This window comes from Mus caroli, unplaced genomic scaffold (genome assembly GCF_978045245.1).
Source record: "Mus caroli unplaced genomic scaffold, Mus_caroli_1 scaffold_15, whole genome shotgun sequence".
NCBI classification, from domain to species: domain Eukaryota; kingdom Metazoa; phylum Chordata; class Mammalia; order Rodentia; family Muridae; genus Mus; species Mus caroli.
The window spans coordinates 56,056,056-56,080,727 of NW_028227270.1; the positions used below are offsets into that span (position 1 = coordinate 56,056,056).

At 43.8% G+C, this 24,672-nt stretch overlaps 1 protein-coding gene and 1 pseudogene across 12 annotated transcripts in view; one reads left to right on the forward strand and one right to left on the reverse strand.

Moving 5' to 3' along the window:
• Cdc14b (cell division cycle 14B) overlaps positions 1–24,425 on the forward strand; it is an 85,808-nt gene extending 61,383 nt beyond the window's left edge. For 2 of the 12 annotated variants that reach the window (XM_085831002.1, XM_085831003.1), the window contains exons 10-15: positions 4,063–4,201; positions 4,312–4,471; positions 5,175–5,272; positions 12,663–12,779; positions 23,321–23,380; positions 24,221–24,425. In XM_085831002.1, the coding sequence (XP_085687128.1) occupies positions 4,063–4,201; positions 4,312–4,471; positions 5,175–5,272; positions 12,663–12,779; positions 23,321–23,380; positions 24,221–24,293 (647 nt within the window). In that variant the 3' untranslated portion in view covers positions 24,294–24,425. The other 10 variants (XM_085831006.1, XM_085831010.1, XM_021179892.3 and 7 more) reach the window with 8 other exon arrangements.
• On the reverse strand, positions 3,702–3,878 carry LOC110307653 (small ribosomal subunit protein uS14 pseudogene; annotated as a pseudogene).
• Positions 24,426–24,672: the final 247 nt, after the last annotated feature.

The following is a 24,672-nucleotide window of genomic DNA, read 5'->3' on the forward strand; positions in this document are numbered from 1 at the left end:
GAGCAGAGCCATTAAAAAGATACCAGGTCTGAAGAACAAGGAGAAAAGGGAGTCAAGAAAAGAAAAGAGCAAAGTGTACAGTTTGGGGAAGGAGCTGGGCAGGACCCCCCCCCCCCCATGTGCACAGTGGGAGGTCCAGCAGAGGAGAGAACAGAAGGAGGCACGTGGCCTGGAAATATTTCCCACTTTTATGAAAGGCATGATTGTGAACATTCTCAAAACTCAGCAAACTCCAAACAGAACAAACTCAGAAACTAACATGAAGACACTTTATGATGATACTGTCTGAAGCTAAAGACATTGAAAGAAGAGAGGAGACTCAGGTTACCAATTCTGCCATTAGAAACTGTGGAGCCCTATAAACCTTCAAAACTCCCTCAAAATAGAAGAAAGTAAAATCACCCTCAGATGGTCAACTGCTGGGGGAATTGTTACAACTTGACCTGTACAATATCTGTTAGGACTCTAGACAGGGCTCAAAGCCACACGAAGAAGCAAGTATCTACTGTAGAGGTCGATATGTACATAGGTTAAAGACTAGTAATTGCTTGTAAAATATTTTCACTGTTTTGATGTAAATACTGTAACACATAAAAAACAGAAAACCATTATAGAAATCAACAAAATCCAGGTGTGGTCAGTTCCTCACAAAGTTTAACAAGAACAAAAATAAGCACAAACCTTTAGTTTTGTGTTTGATGGAGATAAAAGAGAAGAAAGGCTTAAGTTATTGCATGAGAAGTGGCAGTGGGGACAATACTGGAGAGTCTATAGATGAGGTAAGAGGACCTGAACTCGGATCCACATGTAAAAAGGTAGGTATGGCTGCATGCACCCCTAACCTCTGCAAAAGGGATAGGTAGACTTACTCAGTTTCCTGGCCTGTCCATCTGGCTGAATCCAGTGAGATCTAGGTTCATTGATAGACCCTGTCTCAAGGGGAATAAGGAGGACTGGTAGAGCTGGACATCTGAGAGTATGTACACGTGTGAACAACCAGTAAGAGATGACTGTGAACAGCCAACAGAAAGTTGGATGATGGAAATGAAGTGGAAAATTCCCAGGAACAAAACAGGCCAACACAGAACCACCATGAGATGTGGGCAGTGGGCACAGAATCTTAGAACACTGAGAAGGTAACAGAGTTTCCCAGCTAAGGAAGAGGACCTGATGCATGGCCTATGACTAACACCAATTCTCTGAGATTATTATTCAAATTTGAAGGGAATGAAGAACACTGTTCTCTAAGGCCAGGATTGCTTTGCTACCAAACACAAGCAAAGAAGCCAAAGAAGGTAAAAGACTCATACGAAGCTGGGTCTCGATTGGTAGAGGGCTTGCTTTGCAAACATGAAGATTTCAGTTTGATTTGCAGCTCTGGATAACCCATGGTATATATCTGCAGTCGTAGTACTGGGGATGTAGACACAAAAGGATCAGAAATTTAAGATTTCCTCAGCCACATAGTGAGTTTGAGGCCAGTTTGCAGTTCAGGAGACCCTGTACAATACAATACAATACAATACAATACAATACAATACAATACAATACAATACAATACAATACAATTCACTGTACCAAACCATTTTCCTGGAATTACAGAACTAAAGTAACACAGAAAAGTCATTGTAAGTCTCCACAGTAACTGTGAAGCTCAAAAAACACATAATCATCTCTGTTAGTATAGGGATGGCATTTGGCAGACTTCTCGCCCCCCTTTTGTGATAAACCACTAAGAACAAAGTCGGACTGCAAGGAAACTACCTCCACACAGCCTGTCACTGAAACCTTTTCTTTGCTTGCCCTCATCTGAGGTGGCTTTCCTAGCAGCTACTTCAGTCGTCTCCCATACAGTTCAGTCCCAGAGCTGCTGCCACAGTTTCACGGCATTGTTCTAGCAGCACCCCTTTCGAAATAAGTGCATCTAGCAGTCCAGTAGCATGTTTATATAGAGATTTATTACAAGAAACTGTAGTCACTGAGTCTCTCATCTATACTGTGAGCTGCCTACCCGAGGCGTGAATGCAGGATGCAGGAGGACCTCCTTTGGGTGGACGGCTAAACTTTTTGTTCTATTCAGATCTTAAATGGATTGGAGGAGCACTGCCTACATTATGGAAAGTGATGTACTTACTAAAATTGGCACTGGATGAAATGCCAATCTTGACCAAAATTCCTTCCAAGTTGATATAACACATTAACCATCATGGGAGTTAAGTATAATGGTCTCCATAAGAGGAAAGAAATAGGGCTGGAGATGACTCATCATATAAAGTGCTTGCCAGGCAAATGTGAGACTGCAGTTCTGGTCTCTAGAAGACACAGAAATACTAGGTGGCCTTGTAGCTCACCAGTAATTTCAGCCTAGAAAGGAGAGAGATGGGGCATTTCCAGACCAGACTGGCCAGCCAAACGGCCATAGCTGTTAGGTTCAGTTCAGAAACCCTGCGTTAGTGAATAAGGTAGAGAGCAATCAAGGAAGATTCCTAGACATCTACTTAGGGCCTCCTCATGATTGTGCCCCACCCCCACCCCACCCCATACACAATCAAAAACACGTACTGCTGGATTATCTCTGATGCACCAGCTCCCAAATAATGACACTGACACCTTTTATTAATTATGAATGCTTTAGGCCTAAGTTTAGGCTTGTTCCCAGCTAACTCTTATAACTTAAATTTACCCGTTTTTACTAACCTATGTTCTGCCACGTGGCACACTACTTCTCCTCAGCACCTGTACTTGCTTCTTCCTCTGCAACTGGCTGGCAAATCTCTCCAACCTCTTTTTTAGCAGAGTTCCTATCTGTGTCGGATGTCCCACCTGTCCTCTCCAGCCTAGCTATTGGCCGTTCAGCTCTTTATTAAACCAGTCAGAAGGTGCTTTAGACAGGTGAGGAAGGACAGAGAAACATCTTCAAAAAAAGATTATCCCAACAAACATGCATACATACTCACATGCACACCACATTGCAGAGACACATACGCAACAGAATAAGAGTTAAAAGTAAAAATGAGGTATAGTTAGGTTGAAGTGCTTGTCTAACATGTCCCAGGGTTCGATTCTGTCCCTAGCTCTCCTTCTGTAAAGCGGAGTGTGAACTGATACAAATGTTGAGTAGGTAATACTGTTGGATATGGTAACAAATGCAAGGCTTGGGCAGAAAACAGCATACTTAAAAATATTTGTATTTGTGTGTGTGTGTGTGTGTGTATGTGTGTGTGTGCGCGCGCGTGCGCACGCACACACGCATGCACATGCATGTGCCTGAGTGAATATGTGTACCACACTTGTGCGGGTGCCTTTGAGGCCAGAAGGTATTTGATCTCCTAGAAATGGAGTTTCAAGCAGTTACTATCTGGGTGCTGGGAGTTGAATCTGGGATTTTAGGTCCTCTGTAAGAGTAGTAAGTACTCTTAGTTAGCGCTAAGCCGTTTCTCCAGCTCCAAACTCCACATTTCTTAGAGGTCCCTGCTCAGAAAGTGATTTTTCAATCTTTGGCTTTACATCAAATCCTCTGGGGGGACTTCAGAAGACCCTGAATTCAGTCTTCTGCTCCTAGGCTGTTCCCACTTAAACCTTGAGGGTCAGACCTGGCACCTAGCCTTTTTTTTTTAAGTTCTTCACATTTTTATTCTTTGTGCACAAAGACTAGCATGATCGGTTCCACTTCGTAGTTGGTCGAATCTATTCAAGGTCGCTTAGTCCAACTTAATGAAGCCTATGTCCTTCACATACTGCCGGAAGCACTGGCGGCACATGTTCAGCCCGTATTTGCGGATCAGACTGTGGCGGTTAGAGCACATGCGGCAAGAACGGGAACCCTGGCCGAACTTCCGTGGGTGACTCCAGTAGAGCTGCTGGTGACGCATCTTGCTTTCAGACGCCCGACGAGGGAAAAGGGGCACCTAGCCTTTTAAAACCTCTTCAGATTGACTTAGAGAACCTCTGTAGAGGGAGGCAATACCCTGAGAAGGCTATAACTTTTTTTTTTCTTCCTCCTATTAAGAAATTTCTGGAAGATGTGCAAACAGATTTCATTGATGTGGTTTGTTTTTCCAGCTGGCCTTGGTCGAACAGGCACTCTGATAGGCTGCTACCTCATGAAGCATTACAGGATGACAGCAGCCGAGAGCATTGCCTGGCTCAGAATCTGTAGACCCGGCTCAGTAATTGGGCCCCAGCAACAGTTTCTGGTCATGTAAGTGTACTTGAAGCTTTGTCTTCTGTAAGAACCAGTGGCTGTGGGATGGGGGTGGAGGCGATGTCCTTACGGAAAGCTGTATCTTTGATGTTGTTTAAACACTGTAGGAAACAATCAAGCCTCTGGCTAGAAGGCGACTATTTCCGTCAAAAGTTAAGAGGGCAGGAGAATGGCCCCCTTAGAGAAGCCTTCTCCAAACACCTTTCGGATGCTGATGACCTGTCCATAAATGGGCTTGAGAATCAAGACAATCAAGAGCCTGAGCCGGTAATGGAACCACCTCGGTCACGCTGTTGTTATTGCTGTAAATGCTTTTGAGATCCTTGTAGGGCATGGAGAAAACTGTAGGTATTGATTAAAATAAAGTGGCTTTTAGGGGCTGATACCACACAGTCATGTTTACATATATTCATAACCTTCTCTAGAAATGTTTGACTGAAAAGAAAGTTGTGTGCTTATAGACCATTCCGTTGACTTCCTAAACACAGATGGCAATTATCAGTGGGGAATAAGCTCCTAAGATGGAGCTGTTTACACCCCAACCTGAGGGCACCATCTTCATCTCAACTGGATTAGTAGTTCAAATGGAGAACTTTCAAAGAACCACTGTTGTAGCAGACAGCAGTACTATACTAGGTTAAGTAGTAATGAATGGATGTTGAGACGTTAACAAGTTCTAAAACTAAAAGCCCATTCTATTATGTATCTTTACCCCTTTATAGAGGGCTTTGTGACTAGTGACCCTGAAGGTCAGCTTTGATTGTTTTGAAATATGGCTGGTAGCTTGATTTTTGAAAACTGCCACTTAGCATTCAGAAGAAAGTGTGTGTGTGTGTGTGTGTGTGTGTGTGTGTGTGTGTACATGTCTGAATGTCTGGGTAAGTAGCCACTTGGCTGCAATAGAACCTAAGTTAGCTCAGTGTTTATTTTTTGTTGTTGTTTGTTGTTGTTGTTGTTTTAACACATGTAGTATAGTGATGATGATGAAGTCAGTGGAATGACACAAGGAGACAGACTTCGGGCCCTGAAAAGCCGGAGACAGCCGAAAGCCAGCGCTATCCCCCTCACGTGAGTGCCTCCCTGCCTTCTGGTCACTTGTCTGTTATGTTTCCTGTATACTTTTCTCCATAGCTGCACACCATTACTTTGTAGTGATCACTTGTGTGGTTTAAAATCTAGAGGTGCTCGCCTGGGAAGTGCTAAGCACCTACAGTCTGAAGAGTGTCCTACTGTAACCTCTAGAGCCATGGTGGGTAAGAAAGCATTATTAAGGAAGTTTTGTCCATAGACAGTCCAGAGAGTGACAGCAGATGTCAAGACCAGGTTAATAAATTTGCCTCGAGGTATTAAAATGGTTACTTGTTATCACTCCCTTATCCATGTCCGTCATCAGTCTGTACACAGGAAAATTGAGTCCGTTGTCATGATGTTCTGTCACCTCAGAGTAATGATAAACTCATCCCCTAATTATGTTTTTATAATTTTTTGCGGGGGGTCTGGAGGATCGAAATGCAGACAAAGGTTTATCACAAGAATATAAAGTTTCATAGTCAGTAGGTGTTTTTATCTCCATATGAACGTCTTAAGCACTTGTATTAATTGGGATCCAACTACAGGGACATCCACGATCAGCATTCAAATACAGGGAAGCAAAGTAGGAAGCTGCTGTATGTTTCTCTAGGCTCTCTCCATAGTGACCCCACCCAGGCCATTGCTCCTGTCATTATTGGTGTTTCCCTTTCTCTGTGAGAAGACTCATGGAGATAAGTCTCTTTACCATAGCCATCTGGCAGTGTAGTAAATGTTAGGGATGTGGTTCTTCAGCATGCCTTGAGGCCCAGCACGTTGTGTGGGGGGCGGGGAGGGTTCCTGACACAAAGGGTCAACATTTTCAACATAAATTCTTTTGTGAATTCTGATTTTAAGTGTCTGTTTAGAATTCTCCTCTTTACAAGTAGTACCTTTTGTGTAATTTATTTTATATAAACAGATAAAAACATAGTGCAGGAGGAGGTACGTTATCTTCAAATGCCAAGTTTTAAAATGATTAATGTTTTTATCTGAGGCCTTTCTAGTTACTTTTATTCACAAAATAATCATCCCCAAACTAATTCTGTGCCTGACAGAGGAAGGTAGGTCATACCCCACAGCAGCCGTCCACAGACCTAGCTGAGGAAGGTAGGTCATACCCCACAGCAGCCATCCACAGACCTAGCTGAGCCTTTGAGTCACGTGGGAGCTTACCATATAATGGAGCTTCATCGTGGGGTCTAACAAACCTCCTTGCTTGCCCCTTGCTGGTTGTGGTGGTGGGGAGACTTTGACATCCTTTGAATTGCAAATTTTACGGGTTACACACACTTTTTGTTTTAAGATTGGCCATTGTCAGTTTATTTCTTAGTAGGTTGTTTTGCCCTACATTCATAAGCCAGGTTAGGAGTGAGAGAGGAGACAAATTCTTCCTGGTCAAAAGTTCTTGTAGGGGAGCTGAAGAAATGGCTCAGTGATTAAGCACTAGTTGTTCTTCAGAGGTCTTAAGTTCAATTCCCAGCAACCACAGGGTGGCTCACAACCATTTGTAATGGAATCTGATGCCCTACTCTGGTGTTTATGAAGACAAAGCACTCATGAACATAAAATACATAAATTAAAAAAAAATCTACCAAACTAAAGTTATTTTTTTAAAAAGTTGTTATTGGACTGGATAAGAGGACCGGGGTTCAATTCCCAGCACCCACATGACAGCTCACCACTCTCTGTAATTCCACTTCCAGGGGATCTGTCATGATCACACGGATGTATATGCAGGCAAAACACCAATGTACATAAATTAATTAGATCATGAAAAAGCTTTTGTTATCTGCTGTAAAAATGCCCAGCAGTTGAGGTGCTGTCCATACAGAGGCCCCAAGTTTGGCTTCCAGCACCTAGATCAGGTACAGTACAATCAGCTGTAGCTCCAGTTCCAGGAAATTTCTGCATTCTCTCTCTCTCTCTCTCTCTCTCTCTCTCTCACACACACACACACACACACACACTCACACACACACACACACACACACACACACACACACACAATCTTTTTGCAAAAGTTCATATTAAATAGAACTTTCAGGAAATTTTACTCTCCACTCTGTTGAGAAAAGTGTTTTCTGGAACTCAAATCATTTTAGTGATCTCTTTTGTTAGATAAACTGAGATTATAGAGTTCATAGCCTGTGGGTATAGGGTGACAGAAAAGCACAAGAAGATTAAATTTTAAAGATCCCCGGAACTTGCAGGTGGCTTCAGATGTCCTACCATTCAGCAGATTGTGCAAGGCTCTTTGGACTAGAAGTCTGATGCTCTCAGAAATGGCTGAATGAGAACAGCTAGATGGTTTGGGGAGAGCTTAGTGGGACCCGCACATATATGTGTGTTCACAGGTGAACACGTGTGAGGACATACAGCACAAGCATACACACAGGAAACACGGGGCCAAAACTGGGTATGTGGTACAGCACTTGGAAGGTGGTGGTAGGAAGATCAGAGGTTTAAGGTCACTGTAAACTACATAGAAAGGTCAAGGCCAGCCTGAGAAGTGGGAGACCTGAAGTCAGAAGGAAGAGAAGGGAAAACATACCAAACTCTTAGTGTGCACTAAGAGTTACTTTTTCTGTTGCTGTGATGAAACACCATAACCAGGGCAACTTAATAGAAGGAAATGTTTATTTAGGCTTAAGGTTCCAGGGCTTTGGAGTCCCCAGTACAGGGACACAACAGCATACGTAGTGGCAAGCATGGCAGCTGGAGCCGGAAATGAAAACTTAAATTTTGAGCTGCAGACAGGAAACACTGAGAGCTAACTGGGAATGGCAAGCCACCTTGAAACCTCAAGGTCCACACCCAATGATATGTCTGCCCCTCACCTCCCCACCCCCAACACCCCCACCCCACCCCCGTCGATACCACACATCCTACACCTACCCCAGCTGTCTCAACCACCTGAGGCCATGAGTACCATCTCAGAAACATACAAGGCCACAGTAGGGAAATTGATGACTCTTGGTCAGGTGCACTTCTGTAATCCACATTGCCAATTGTGCCGTTCACTGGAACTCCCAACTGACTGAGGAGTTTTCTGTTTTTGTTCAGAGGAGTTCCCTGGTCGCAGTCACCCCTCCCCTGATCATATTAGACCGTCTGTGGGTTGTTTCTGTGTCCGTTTCTACTTGTGTTCAGGTGTAGTGTTTTGCATATCTAAGGATGGCCAGCTCAAGGACTGTCAGTCAGTGCGATGGGAGATGGAGTCTAACCATTTGTTCCTGTGTGTTGAACCTGTTTAAACTAAAGTCAGCGTTTTTGTCTCAACAGAAGCTGGACCACCACCACCCTTGTTTCCTGCCCCTTTGCCATCACAGTCGCTGCTCTGGGCCTTTTAGGGTGTCTTAAATCCACAGGTGGCTCTATGTGTTTTATTATATGATTTATTTTGGCTTCCCAATGTGAACATCTGTTCTTTCCCTTCCACCCTTTCCAGATGTCCCCTAGCTGTGCTGACCTCTGCACTGTGTAGTGTTGCCATCTGGTGGATTGTGTGTGACTACATTCTTCCCACCCTGCTGTTCTGTCTTGATGGCTTCAGAACACAGTAGCCATCTGGACCCTTTGACAGATAGTTTGCTGTGTAAGTTTCCTGTTCCGTTTCTCTCCTGCCCCCCCTCCCCCCCGTGTCCTGTGTGGTTCCCATGGTTTATGTGTTTCTCCTTCTGGCTCTCCTGGCTTTGTTGGTTTGCTTGTTTTCCAGGGCTCTCTTTCTGAATCTCTTCAATGAATGGGATGGTACCAGCAGGGGAGGGCCTCAACGAGCCTTCTAAGTCAAGGATGTTAAAAATAACACCTAGTTTTGAAAGTTGTACTAGCTATTCATAAATGTGGACATTGGAATAGTTTTCTCACCTGTCAGAAAACCATGTACTTGAGCCCACCAGCCTGGTTTCGTGTCCACCAGGGGGTTGTATTCGCCTCTCATGCTCGTTCCTGGAATGTGTCTTCAGTCAAGTGTGTCTCTCACCGTTTCTGCTTTTAGCAAAGATTGGGCCTTGTTGCCTTGGAGGCTAGTGAGGATGGTGGCCCAATTTCTGCCCATGGGACAGCTCTCTTCAGGTCACTTGTCTTGAGTCTATAGAACTGTCCATTCTTTCATCACATCTTCTTTGTGTTAAGTGAGAAAAGGAGAGGGGTAGCTGGCTGTCTCCCTTGCTTGTGTTTCTATAGTCTCTGGACTCTTCCCTTCCCTTCCCCAAAATAGGCAGACCATCTTTGTTAGATTATGTACACAAGTGTAGTCTCCTGACATGTCATTCTCTCAAGGGAGACACTTGTCAGCAGGAAGCAGCAGAAAACCTCCGTGTGTAACATCCCAGTCCAGGAACACAGAGGGAGACATGTGCCACACCACCACCATCCTCTATCTGTCTTCTGAGACCCTTCTTCAGTTCATTCCAAAAATTTACTTTTCTTGTCCCAGCTTGGACTTAGAGATTGCCAAAGCATTCAGAATTCCCTTCTAGGATCTCCTCCAAAGTGAAAATTTGTCACAGCCAACCCTGGCCCTTTGTGGTTCTGTTGAGAGTTTCATGTAGCTAAGAAAGATTTTAAAGGGAATCAGAGTTCACTAAAGAAAACGTGCTGAATACATACTTATTTACAATGGTGTTTCCATGTATATCTTAGATGAGTTCATAATCTCACATTTCACTTTTTTTTTTTTTTGCCTCCTCTATCTATTGAAGAACAATGATACCTTTTATAGTTAGTTCTTCTCAAACTATTCTAAGTGGTCAAGATGTTCTGAATGGGTAGGCGGAGTTGCTGCTAATAATACTTGTCTTCAGGCCCAGCTTAAATGTTGCTTTAAATGTTACTTCTACTGGAGAGCTCCTCCTCAGAGTCCTCTGCGAGAGTGTTACATTACTCCTGTAGCTTATGTCACCACTGCGTTTCCAGGGTGTTCCGTTTAGCCTGCCTACTGACTTGAATTAAAAGCTTTCTGTGATTGAGGTAGGTACCAAGTGTGGTCTTCATAGCCACTAACTCTTGGTGAGAGTCTTCCCAAGAGGCTTAATTTGTGGGTAACAGTTCACTGCTCTGTTGTGCCTGGCCTTGCTATGAGCTGACAGGTGAGCTTTGCCTTGTAGTGAGTTCCATCAGCTGGTGGCCTGGAGCCTAAGACCAGAAAGCATTTTATGTTCTCTATCTTACTGCACATAGTGGGGGACAGTGCTACTAGAGAATGGTGCAGGGGCTTGTGGGGCATCCTACAGAAAGCTCTGTGGCAGTGATCCTCTAGAAAGTCATCTATGCATTTTGAGGCTTGGCAGGTCACTCCTGGTCCGTAAGACTGTTTTTCTAACTTTGCTGTGCATCTCATCATTGTCAGTGTCTAAAATCTGGAGCTGCTGAGGCTTTAGAAATACCACAGACAGGGCAGCAGTCTATGGTTTGGGCACAGGGTAAGGAGGATGAAGACAAACTCGGTTGGGGAAGAGAGAGAGAAAAGAAAAATGTATATTTTGTGTATTGCATAGGAAGAACCATGTGAGCAGGTGAGCAGGGCAGGTGGCCTCCTCGCTCTGTCTGAGCAGCTCTGGGGCTTTCCCCCTTTATTTAATGGATTAAGTGTTTGCTCAGGCCAGATAACCTAAGGCCTCTCTGGTATGGTTAATACTAAATTTCCTTCTGAGCTTTAAAGCTCCACAGAAATTAGTAACCACTAATATCATTATTTCACATTTGTTTACAACTGTTTCTTCGAAAAATAAATCAAGCAGTAGTGGATCTTTGTTTTGTGTAGCATTTAAACATTTCAGTAATTTAAGAGATCAAGAGTAGGTTTCCTGAGCAGGCATTAGTGTGTGTGTGTGTCTTAAAAGTTACCAAGCTTTTGACCACAGATGATCTGAGATGGGGGAGTGGCGGGTGTTACAGAAGAAGCCACTCATTTTTCTCCCTTGTAAAGAAGCAGCAGAGGGAAGTGAAGTACACACACTGCCCAGAAGCCTGGAGAAATCAGCAGATGGATTTGGTTGCCTTAAAGCAACATTCTAGATTCGTGTCTTTATGAGATAAATATTTCCTCTGTGATTGGATAAGAGAAGTAGCGTTAGTATTCTGTATAGCCCAGTACCGGGCAACCGTGATCAACAACTAACAGAATTTTTTAAGGAGAGGGTCTTGGAGGTTCCCAACACGAGGTATGATATATAAGGCTATGGCTGAGCCAGCCAGTCCTCTTATTGTTAACACATTATGTCTGTGTGAGTGAGTCCGCATGCCCAGTAAATATGCGTGCTGGTAATATGCCTACTAAAGTGTTTAATTCATTTTAATAAACCCTGTTTGGGAAAGGAGAGTTCCTTGGAGCAGCTGGTTCCTCCTTGAGTCATTGAGTCACATTTCTGTATGTGCCTACAGCTTCTGCTGAAATATTTCAGATCAGCTTTGAGAGTTGGGCTAGATTGCTCTTCTTGTACAGCTGGAGAGCCGAGTAGAGAGCTGTTTGGCTTCCTTTGGAACCTTTGCTGCATCAGAGGAGCCGGGTGTTGTCAGTCACCCTGGTCATGACAGGCCTGTGGAGTGGACGCCTCCGTGGTTGGAGTCATCTCTTTTTACTCTCTGGAGCTGATCTCTTACTGCTTGCTTTCCCAAGAGTAGGAAATTTTACTCTGAAGGGAGGAAACTTTTAAGTCTGTTTTCTCCTTCCTCTAGCAAACATTGATGCGAATACATCGGTGCACATGGCTCTGAAGCAGAGAGTCAATAATTTTTGATGTTTTCTGTTATTTTTCTTCTGACGGTTTACTGAGAATTACTTACAGAGAATGTGCTCTGTGTAGCCGATTCTTTCTGATTCACGATTTTTCTCCTGGGCAGTCTTCTGTTAAGAGAAGGCTTTTAGATTTTAATTAAGACAAGTTTCACAGCATTTAAATAATTGTTATGATACTTAAGGATTTAGTAAGTAGTTACGATGCAGACAAAACTGAAATCTTCCTTGAACATTTAAAACTTTGCTTGCCATAAAATTATTACTTTGTTGTTTATTATACTTTCTTTCTTCGCTGACCAGTGAATATTATGTAGCTCTTTTGCTAAATTTATATTTAAACACTTTAAAAGGGTTTATGACTTGTCTTTATGACTGTAATTTGAGACCCTGCTTTGACAGGTTTGACGAATAGGTTTCTTTGGTTTGTAAATTGTACAGAATGCCAGGTCATTCATTTTCCCCAAAGCAAACAACCCTGGCTACCTCTGTAATAACCTTCAAAGAGAAATGAGATGCTTGGTATAAAAATGCGCTTCAAGTTTGTTTTGTGTGTAAATGGCAATGTGATTGTGCAAAACTGCCTCCTCTGTCAATTATGTAACAGTTGTTTTAGTGAATATAATCTTACCTTTTTTCAACTGTTTTCAGAGTAATTCTTCAGTCCAGTGTTCAGAGCTGTAAAACCCCTGAACCTAACCTTTCTGGCAGTGCAGGCATTACTAAACGAACCACCAGATCTGCTTCGGGGAAAAGCAGTCTTAAAAGGTGAGAAAAGTCTCTCATTCTGGCAAGTCTCATGTTTGTTTCCAGTTTACTCTTCTGGACCCTGCTTCTGGAGACTGACACGAAGATAGGAAGTTGGAGGCTCTGTGGTGGGAATGGAGGCTGCTGTGTTAACTGGCTTTTCAGAGGAAATACCTCTTGTTGGAAGTGTGGTCTCTGGCATGGTTTGATATGAGGAAGCTGAGAGAACTTTGCCTAAGTTGCTTGTTGCTCCTCTTCTCCCATATCAGATAGAGCTTAGTGAGTCATGGCAGAGCCTCCGGGCTCTCAACCTGACCAGGGGTTCTCCTGCCACAGTGCTTCCCAACACCTGCCACTGCTCCACCCTTTATCTCCTTGGTTGTTACTTCTACCTACTCTAGGCTCTGAGAATGTTCTCCACCATCTCTGGATGTCTGTCATAAACCAAAGTCAGACATGTCATTCTCAAGTTATTCCTAGACCCAGCCCCTGCTGAGCAAAGATAAGACCACACCATTGCTTCCTCCTGGCCTGTGAAAAGCAGCTGCCCTGATCATGCTTGGGCACCATCACTTGACAGGGGTGACTTCACTTGGTTTTTTTTTGTTTGTTTGTTTGTTTTTTGAGATAGGGTCTCTTTGTGCAGCCATGACTGTAGACCAGGCTGGCCTTGAACTCATAGACCTGCTTACCTCTGCCTTCCAAATGCTGGGATTAAAGGCATGCACCACTACCATCCATCGATACTTCACTCTGAAATCGGATGGCTCTGAAGAAAAACAGGGCCAGATTCTACAGTCTACTTGACTCTTTTATCAGTTCTTGGTCAGTTTGTTGGACGCTTTCTCACCTTCATTATGTAGATCACTGTGAGCTCATTGATGTGGTCCACCATCACTGTCCCAAGAGTTCTGGGCACTCTGGATTCTAAGGGATGCTTTTGAGTTTTGTTGTTTTTCCTTGTTGCTGACTTTATAACATTTCACTTTGGAGTTAGAGCCTCCTGAGAACAGAAAAAGGAACAACCCACGTGGGTACTTGAGAAACTTCAGTCAGCCGCTGACTCAGAAAGTTGGGATTTGATTTTAAGGATTTTATGTGTGTGGAGTGTTGGTTACCACAGAAGCCAGGAAGCATTATTTTTAATTAGATATGTACTTAAGTGTTTGTTTCTTTTATACTGTAGTTCCAACTTGACAAGAAAAGTAGGAGTGGGTCAGATTTAGGTACACTATATAACATAGTATCTGAGTTCTGACATAGGAGATGGGCCGAGTTGTGCCCATTTAATTGCATTAATTAATGATTAATCAGGAACCATTTATTTACTGATTGACAGTGCTGATGCTGGAACTCAGGGTTTCATGTGGACAAATGCTTTACTACTGAAGTAAATACCAACCCGAGTTATGTCTCAAAAGATAATTTAATGACTCAGATAAATGCTTCTGGAAAAAAGTAAGAAAAATAAATAAAATTCCCATGTAAAAACTTCTGAGCTAAAACTCCAGTTTGAAAGTATACACTATGGCTGGGCGTGGTGGTGCATGCCTTTAATCCCAGCACTCGGAGGCAGAGGCAGGTGGATTTCTGAGTTCGAGGCCAGCCTGAACTACAAAGTGAGTTCCAGAACAGCCAGGGCTATACAGAGAAACCCTGTCTCGGGGGGGGAAAAAAAAAAGAAAGAAAGAAATTATACACTATGACATATAGAGAGAAGTGTATTGTCATAATTATTTCAATATGCAAATTTCTAAATATGCATACAAATGAAGCACAAAACCCCCATGCTTCTTGATTCTTCTTGTGTGACTGTTGAGGTTTTAGATTCCAACTTTTCCATTAAGTTAATAGGAAGTGCAAATACCTTTTATGCTCAATCAGACTGTCAAAAGTTCCCTGTGAGTGGTGGCCTTTAATTCCAGCCCCTAGGAGACAGACAGGGAGCCTGGTCTACACAACAAGGTCTAGGTCAAGTAGGGCTATGTAGTGAGTCCTTGTCTCAAAACAGAACATGTTAGTGTTGATATCGAAGTGCTCAAGCTTTTGGTCTAGTCCAGTAAGACTTGCTCACTTGATTCTGAGTGATAGAATTTAGCCCAAGCTTTGAACCACACCACGCCTTATTCCACAGAGGAAGGTTGACTGTGCACTACTGATCCTTATGTCTAAGTTTCTTGGCTGCGTATGGCCCTCCTGTGACCTCCACTTATCCTCCCTGGATAGTGGTTTCTGATTTTCAGTGAACTCCTCCTGAGGTCCTAGATTGGATGCTTTGAGGATTCTAAATAAGCTGGGTTAAATGAACTGGACCAAAGTGCCTTTCAGGAATTTGGGGTAGAGATAAGCCAAAGAGATTTGGAAATTGAGGTAGGAGTACTGTGGCCTATATTCATAGTACTTTATTATCACCTCTAGCCTACAAAAGAAAGGCACACAACTATGCATGGCATCCCGCCACTTCTAGGAAATAAGGAGAATCAGAGATTTTCAGGATATAGCCTCCTGTACTTAACCTGCTGAATAACGTTCAGCTTCTGTTTACAGGGTATTAAATTAACATTGGTATATAGTCTACTCCAGGAAAAATATCTCAGCTGAGATGACTGGGTAATTCTAACATACTTAGTTGAAATCTCTTCTCTTTAAACAATAGCACCCCTCCCCCCCAAAAAAGCACACCAAAACAAAAATTACAATTTCTTTCCATGTCTGTCTCCCTTCAGGCTCACCACGCCTCCGGGTTCTTTTGTGGGAAAGTTCCTCTCTGTTCCAGGTCCTTGTACTCACACATCTCCTTCATGGCCCATGACAACATTAATGTTTAATCCGCCCCCCTCCCACTTGAGGCTTCTAGGATGGAGATTCTCACCAACCTCCCTTTGCACTGAGCTGACTCCTGAGTTTTGACATTGTATCAAGAGAGACTTCAACTTTCAGAGACTTTCCCAGCAAAACCTCTTAAAAGATTGGCTACTTGCGCTGAGAAGATGGGTGGATTATGATAAAGGAGATGGGCAGATTTGCTGTTGGAGGAGAAAAACCACTGTGCTGCTCCTATAAGATGGCCTTCTTGTCTTATGTCATTTGGATGGAAGCCACATGCAGTCAGAAGTTCTGGGGCTTCTGTGTTGGAGCACCTAGCTTGTGTGGGATGGAGTCGTTTGGTTGGTGCTGTGTGTCTCATTTTCATTTGTCAGGCTCTGAAGGAAGTTCGTGGGTTTCTACACCTCTCACTTTCTATTAGGACCATAAATCTATTAAAACAGCTCATAACTGACTTAATGAATTGGCTTTTTTTCAGCATTCCCATACTAACTCTGAAGTGCTCTCTCAGAACAAGCCTTGAACACTGTCATATCTACAGGTAGAGGGCTTGCCGGTGCCTTATGTGGGTCATTCACCTCAGTTCACACGTCTTTCTGTAGCTCTTCACTCCTGTGTTTCCAGAAGCTTGTAAAGTTTCTTTTGGGCCATCTTTTCTTTTTCCATTATTTCATCCCATTTCCTGAAAAATCTCTCTTGTCCCAGTGACCTTCTTTATATTTGAGATGCATCACTCTGCTTTCTGCCACCCTAATGCCTGTGGCTCCCGGAAACCTGTACTTACAGGGCGTGATGCTCAACCTCGTGCCTTGCCACCATCTCCGTGCAGTGCCTGCCTGTCATTGCTGTGGAATTCATTTTCGTCTTGCCTGTCATTGCATCATAGCTCTCTGGGCCTCAGCTCCTGGTTCCTGTTCCGTTGCTTCCGGGATTTCATATTTCATAGGCCATTATCTCCAGGAACCCCAGGATGTTCTCCCTCTATTCTTCTTAAGTTAACATCCTGTGGAATGGCAGATACATGTCCACTTGAATCGACCCAAAGATTGTCTTTGCACTCAAGGCTCTCTGCTCCTGTCTGTAAAAACTATACACCCAATTCGGTTCAGTCTTCTCTTTCCAAGTGAGGGTCATCTCCAGATCAGAAGTGATTTCATGGGTGGGTTTGTCTTTTCTCATTTGTACTTTCTTCTCTTCCCTTTTCTCTGAAAGTTGCTAATGAGTTTGAGGTATAACAGCACATTGTGGGAGAAAGAAAGAGAGGAAGGATAAGTTAGGTTGATTTTGGGTGAACCCAGAGGGGCCCTTGGCTGTCCCTGCCCAGACCTCTTTATAGACAGGCCAAGTGCTCCAAGAGGTTGGGCCTGGCTCGAAACCATCCAGTAATTCCTCTTTATCTCTTCCTTCTCTCCTCTTTCCCCACAGCCTGGCTCCGTGGAGGGAGAGGAGGAGAAGGAGCGCTTTGCAGCAAATGCCCATGCTGGCCTTATGGTACCTGCCTTGCTCTGCTGCCCATGCCTGCCTGTCTTTGTTTATTTCTATTGCTTTTTCCCCCCCTTTAAACAAATGTTGAACTTTTCTCTGCCCTGCCTTTCTCTCCTGTCTGCCTTTTTATGGTTGATGTTGTATTGTCTCTTCTAAAGGATGCCATTAAAAATCACACCAAGTGTGTGCTTTTAGCATGCTGATGTTCTCCTTATGTTGCCTTCCTTGTCTTTGAAATTTTCCTAAGGAATACTTTAGAGTCTTCATGGTAAATCTCTCTCTTTTTTTTTTCTCCTCAGTCCAGCCATTTCAAGGACTAAGACAGTCTTACGTTAAAGTAAAAATACGGTGACCAGCACTCCAGGGAAGACTAGGAACAGAAAACCCAAAAAGGATTTAGCCAATCAATCTGAGAACAAAGCAGACTCTGCAATGGCCTTAGCTTCTTACCACATAAGAAGTTCATTCAATGAAGAAAATGTCACTGGCCTCTCATCCACTCACTGACTCTGGGGTGTGGTTGAACCATTTGAGGGCCTGACTCTCCCTTTTGTTATCTCAAGTTGGACAAAAGCTGCTGTTGTGAATTTAGTCTCAGGTGTCTATACCCTGTCCTCTGCCACCAGAGAGGTGTCTGGTGAGTGTGGTGCATGTGTGTGTGTCCCTGTGATGGCAATCATGTTTGCTGCTGGCCTCCAGAAGAGTTGAGGATCTGATGGAGATATCTTAGGTATTTATTTTTTGTTCAACCTTGTGACCCTGACTCGCAGTTTATAAATATGAAAGAGATGAACATCCCACCAGTGGTACCCTCCATCTTCAGGTATGATTTGGTACAATCAGCTTCACTTTCCTCTTGTTAATCCTGTTGTGATGTTCACTGTGTGAAGTACCCAAGCTGCTTGTTTTTCACCAAAGAGTGCTTTATTAACAATCTGTGAACACTGCATTTAAACACTGTTGTATGTTGTGGTTACTGAAAACCTGCTAGGAAATGTTGATTTCTCAATCAACATGTTGGAACCCTTTCTCAGTTAACTGGTTCCTACAAATCCTTCCTTGTGTCATTTTAGGATGAAGATTTCAGAGCTGGGATGTTGTTGGGTTGCTCAGTCACGTTATAATTGTGTTTACTTCATTACATCAAAACCAAACATCAACCCTAGCGTTTTCCTTTGGGAAAGCATCCTAAATAATGGTGGCTTTAACAACAAACTTGTGAGCCTTGCTGTAGTGGCGCCCGCCTTTAATCCCAGCATTGGGAGGCAGAGGCAGGTGGATCTCTGAGTTCAAGGCCAGCCAATGATACACAAGGAAATCCTGTCTCAAAAACAAAACAAAGCAAAACAAAAAACCAAACCCAAAATCCCAAAATTGTTAACCCTTTGTAGAGTCTTTCTCTGTGACGCTGTGGAGTTTTTTCCTTGTGATCCACAGTTTGATGTTAGTGACAATCACTTGCTTCTGCAGTTAGGCTGTTTGCGTCAGAGAACTCACTGTTGCCTTTGGTTAAGGACTATGACCAGAAACTGGAGTGTGCCTTTTCTCTTCACCCTGCTGGCAGCCAGCAGCACCCGTGCCATGAAGCAATTGCAAAACCAGAATTTATCTGCTGCCACAAAAAAAAAAAAAAAAAGACAGAGCCCATAATTAGAAAATACTTTATAGTTGTCTTGGTTACTTCCACAATTGAGGCTAATGGTTTTTTTACTCTCCCAGTTTAGAAACTGGAGAAATGCAATATTGAAAGCCATTGACAGCCAATGCCTTCCTAAGACAGATGAATGTGTCAAGTGAGCAGGCAATCGCACTTGAAAAGCTGCCTTCCTTGTAGTTGGTATTGACAGGTTAACGTCTAGTTAATGTAAAAAATATTGAAAGACAATAGGTCCCCCCTTTCAGTGTTTCTATCCTCAAACTGCACTGGTTGGCCTTGGATTGGAGGCATGAGGATTCAATGTAAATCCACACAAAGAGCCCCCCTACCTAGGCAGCACATGACTTTCAAACAACGGAAAAAAAACAGTTAAGGTAAAGTTCGTTATCCCTGGATATGAATGAGTTTAAGATCTAGGTAGGAGGACAAATGTTTCATTTACCAATAATGCTCAATCAAACTGCCTAAGTCTAAAATAGAACCTTCCCGGGTGGTTCTTCCTTCCTGGAACAAGCTAGGCCAGCCACTTAGGAGACAAAAGGAGACTCCATTCCATCTGAACTAAGCTAGATTTCTTTTCATGGATCAGAATGAGTTGATCAGGGCCTGCCCACACTGGCTCATGGTCTGCAAGTTTGGGAGGAAACCACCTGGGCTTCAGAGATGACCACAGTGCTTTTTAAAAGGCACCTTTTTGTGTTTGCAGCTCCATTCAGCTAGAAGTGCTGCCACTGTGGCTCTTCCCTGCATTTAACTCCCTTGCTAAAGTTACTTAGGAAACGTGAGTTGGTGAGGACACATTAATTTCTAGGAAAAGCTACTTGATGTTGTCTGGGCAGGACTGCATAGCAACTGACCACCAGTGACATCAGGACCCAGGAAGTCTTTGATCAGACTAATGGAAAGTCCTTCCTGTTGGGAATTAGTGGACAACCTCTCCCCAAACTTACAACTACCCAGAAACTTCTGGGGTAGAAGACCCTGTAGCTATAAAGCGTGACTCAGTAGATATGGGATGGAGGGGCCCCTTTAACTTAAGAACTTTAAATGCCTTTGTAAGTGCGTCACATCCTCTTCCAGCAGAATGGAAATTAGAGAAGTATATTTATAGGTGCCCTTGATGCTTTTTGGGAACTCATGCTATCCAGAGTCCAAGAGAAGAATGTCTGCAAAGCTGAGCAGAGGACTTATAGACAGGTTGACTTAGTCAGGGTTTCTATTCCTGCACAAACATCATGACCAAGAAGCAAGTTGGGGAGGAAAGGGTTTATTCAGCTTACACTTCCACATTGCTGTTCATCACCAAAGGAAGTCAGGATTGTAACTCAAGCAGGTCAGGAAGCAGGAGCTGATGCAGAGGCCATGGGGGGATGTTCTTTACTGGCTTGCTTCCCCTGGCTTGTTCAGCTTGCTCTCTTATAGAACCAAGACTACCAGCCCAGATATGGTCCCACCCACAAGGGGCCTTTCCCCCTTGATCACTAATTGAGAAAATGCCTTACAGCTGGATCTCCTGGAGGCATTTCCTCAACTGAAGCTCCTTTCTCTGTGATAACTCCAGCCTGTGTCAAGTTGACACAAAACTAGCCAGTACACAGATTAATACAATTCTGAGGCCCAGCTATAACTCTTGTCTTGAGGCAAGAAGGACGGACCCTGAGTAGTGCCACAATCAAGGGTAGCAGTATTTGTCAAAACTAACATGGCCACATGCTGCTCTTCCTCATTAACTCCCCAGCTTTAATTGACCCCCAAATCCTAGCCCTATCCATTGCCCTGCCCTGCCCTCTGCCCCCCTGTCAGGGGTGGCTTCTACCTCTTGGCTTGGGCCCTGACAGGTCATAGAGGCTTCCCAAGTGTTCTCATGAGGCTCTTTGAGCCTAATCAGGTCTGGTCGACCTTTCCAGCTTTCTGGGTAGTTTGTGCCTGGAATTACTCAGGCCTTTGTTAGCTTGAATAGCTGTCAGTGACAAGTGAGTATGTGTTCTAGAAACATCAGCTGTTTTTCCTCACATATATTTTTTTTTAAGTTCTTACTTGCATTTTGGAAAGCAGTTGGTCAGAAACCTTAAAACCTATTTTTTTTTTTTAAGCTGGGCTATTGTAGCAGGCGGATCTCTTGTGAGTTCAAGACCTACCTGGTCTTCAAAGTGAGTTCCAGTATAGTTAGAACTACACAGAGAATCCCTGTCTCAAACAAAACAAAGCAAAACAAACAAACAAAAAAACAAGATTTTAAGATTTCTCTCCCACTGAAGTGACCTCCTGAGAATAGCCACTGTTCTTGCATTTCTTCATAAATCTGAGTGTTCCCCTTCTCACTGAGTGGAAATACTACAGATCCGTTTAAAAGATTGCCTATACTGTGTAAGAAATTACCTCCTGGATGATCCAGTAGAACTCACTGTGGATAGACACGTCTGTCAGATTACAGTACTGCAGTTTTACATCCATTGTTTGAAGACTTTATTGTACACTCATGTGCAGATGAAGTGAAGTTTTAAAATGTTACTGACGAGTCAGCATTTGATCAATCATTGTCTTGATATTTTATTAAATTGTATATTTCTAATAATATTTTTTAAAGTTGAGAGAACGGGTTGGATGTTTATTCTCCTGAAGGTATTTTTAAGATAAAGCTTCACCATAGCCTGTAAACTTGGCACATAAGTAGTTTTTGATACTTTTTGTTGCATTTGAAAAATCTTGTGTATTGTAAAATGGTTTTATACAAAATACTAAATAGTAGAAATTGTATAATTTACAATCGTATAATTAAAAATATTAAACAGTCTTTTGGTTTGTTGTATTCATTTACTGAGCATGCCTAGTAGATAGCAATTTAATTATGATATGGATCTAATTCTTAGTTTACAGAAGGCATCCTGACAAAGTACTACAGACTGGGTGGGACAAGTAAAGAAAAATGTGCTCCTCCTCGGTGCCAGAACCATGAGGCTCTGACCAAGATGTCATCAGGATGGGTTTTTCCTGAGAGGTTCTGTTCTTTGCTTACTCATCGACACTTCTCACTGGACTTCATATGCCCTTTTTCCTCTGTACTGCCCATCCCTGGTCTTGGAAGCTTAGCAGTGAGCATGGATTAGGACCACCCTCCTGGCCTCATTTACATTAGCCTTTTTAAAGGTCCTGTCTCCAGATGTAGCCAGCTGTATGGTACAGAGGGGTTAAGGCTTCAGGAACTCAATTTTAAAGTGTCCAGGAGGTGAGTGAGTGATTTCCTGCTATGATGTCACTCCATATGCACCTCTGTGCCAGCTTGAATAACTTGGAGATTTGATGGTTAAGACTTAGGAATCCTGTAGGCCATTGATCATGATTTGTAGCTTGGCCTGGGGAAGCCCTCAGGCTCCCTGGGTGATCTGCTCTGTTTCTGATAGTTTTGGTATGTAGTTGCATACACCTGAGTGTGATAACTCACATTGTCTTTACCCGAAGGTGAGAATATGCTTGCTGGATGCAGGTAAGTCTTGGCTTGTACAGAGGTCTTGCCTAAGGGATTGTGAGTGGAAAGATAGGCAAAAAATGCTACCAAGATGGCGCAGTGGATAAACGCATTTCCACAACAGGCCTGGTGACTTAAGTTCTATCCTAGACCCACATAAAGGTAGAAGGAAAGAACTGACTCTGCAAACCATCCTCGGCTCTCAACAGGATGTACATGCCCCAATCCCAACACACACACACACACACACACACCAGCCCCCCACAGGATGTACATGCCCCATCCCAACACACACATAAAACATTTCTCTTAAAAAGCAAAGCCAGGAGCTGGGCGTGGTGGCGCATGCCTTTAATCCCAGCACTTGAGAGGCAGAAGCAGGCAGATTTTGAGTTCGAGGCCAGCCTGGTATACAAAGTGAGTTCCAGGACAGCCAGGGCTACAGAGAAACCCTGTCTTGAAAAACCAAAAAAAAAAAAAAAAGAAAAGAAAAGAAAAAGCAAAGCCAGTTTTCAAGCCTGTATTATATCCTGCATAAAGGAGCAGTTTGATAGAATCATCTGGAGCCCAGAATGTTTTGTACAAAACTTAGTTCTGGCCATTTACTTATTGATTGGGCTTAGCCTACATAGTTCTGTTTCCACTCATGAGATGAGGATGGTAATATTCCAGCTGGGATAGGATGTGAGTGATGTGCGAAAATGCCAGGAGCCACTCAGTGCAAGAGCTTGGCATGAACTAATACATCTGTATTATGTTAAGTGAAAATATTGCTATATGCTTTTCAAATAGATGCTGACAGCTCCCATTAGCAGCTATTGGGACATGCATGTGCTAGTTAGTAAAATAACAGGGCATTGACCCCTAATACTGAGGTCATGGGGTCTCTTCCTTTTTTCCATTATCCAGTGTTTTTTGTTCTTGGTGGTTGGCACAGTATGACCTCATCTCTATCATATTTGGTGGGGCAGTTGCGGGGAGGGGTGGACCTTTCTGGGCAGTCTCCTTCCCAGCTCCCTTTCTGAGGGTACTGGTTGTGTGTTTGTGTGTAAGTCCTTACGTGCTGCCCTGTACCACAACTGCTGCCTTGTCTTGTTTCTAACTAAGTCTCATCTTTTTGCCAGCAAGTCTGCATGGCTTTGACGAGCTCCTGGATGACCAATGTTCTGTCCAAACGGAAATGGCCAGGTAAAGAAGCCCTTGGCTTGGAGGGCCAGATCGACCCGATCTCATAGAGAGCTACCAGTGATCACCAGGGGCCTCACAGAGCAGCATGGTTTTTGAACAGAGGCTCTGGGTGGGAAGAGAAAGTGGAGGAGGAGGTGGTGCAGGTTGTGGGTGGGTGGTGCTTGTGGAACAAATCTTCTCAGGTCAGTTCTTCCTTCCTTATGTAGGAACAGTGCCTAGAGAATGCAGGATGTCTAACATAGCTCCACCCACACCTATTCAGTGCCAGTCAGGCTCCCAGCCATTGGACAGTCCCATTCTCTTTTCCCCCCAGCTTCTGCTACTTCAGGGGGTCCAGCTGCCCTCCACCCCCAGAATGGCTAAGTGGATATAGAACTTTTGTTAAAAGCATCAAAGCAGTGGCCCAAGTACTCTAGGGATCCCACTGAGATAGCGATTCCTTGCCCTTAGATCAGTGGGAAGAAAAAGGACCTCACTTAAGAGAGAGTAGAGAAACAGAGAGAGCTTCTAAGGGGGGGCTTCCAGGGTGGACCTCAGGTTGTCTAGCCAGCTGCCTTCCTGCCTGATTCTAGATGTCTTCGCAGTAACCTGTGCCTGTTATCCCCAGCCCCTGGGAATGAAGGAGGTCTGCTAAGGGTCCAGCTGAAAAACATAGGAAACACCTTAGGCCTGGGGTGGGCAAGTCCTCTGGCATTGTGGATTGGCAGGGCAGGGAAGGGGAGCCAGTGACAGTTCTGCAAAGGTCTCACTGGCTGTGCCTTGCCTTGAGCACAATGGCTTGCCCTGGACTGGGGATGAGAACAGATTTGAGAACAGCTTAACCATCTCCTCCTTTTCCAGTGATGGCTGGCTGTCTCGGGCTGTAACCTTTCTAGACCGGCTATTGATGTGGCTTGGGGTCCGCAGGGCCTAGCCCTCCAGCCCTCTGGAGGTCCCCTCTGACTACCAACGGTGCTGCTCTCCCCACTGCGATTCCTTGTCCTGTGCAATGTAAGCCTGATTTTTTTAGGCTGGTGCCTCAGCCACCCAGCAAATGTGTCTGTCTCATTCTTCCATTATTTCCCTTGGGTGTCACATCACCTCTGTGGATGGTTGAGAGGGGGGCCAACTTGTTCCAAGCCTGGTGAGTACCTCCTAGGGGCCAAAGACCATCCGTTAACTTCAGCAGTGTGATAGGTTCTACAGGTGCATAGTAGGCCTGGGAGGTACCATGGGGTAACAACACCTACTTGCCTGGTACCCCAAGGCATTATAGAGATGCTTGGTGAACATCCCCAGCAGTGTTTTCACAT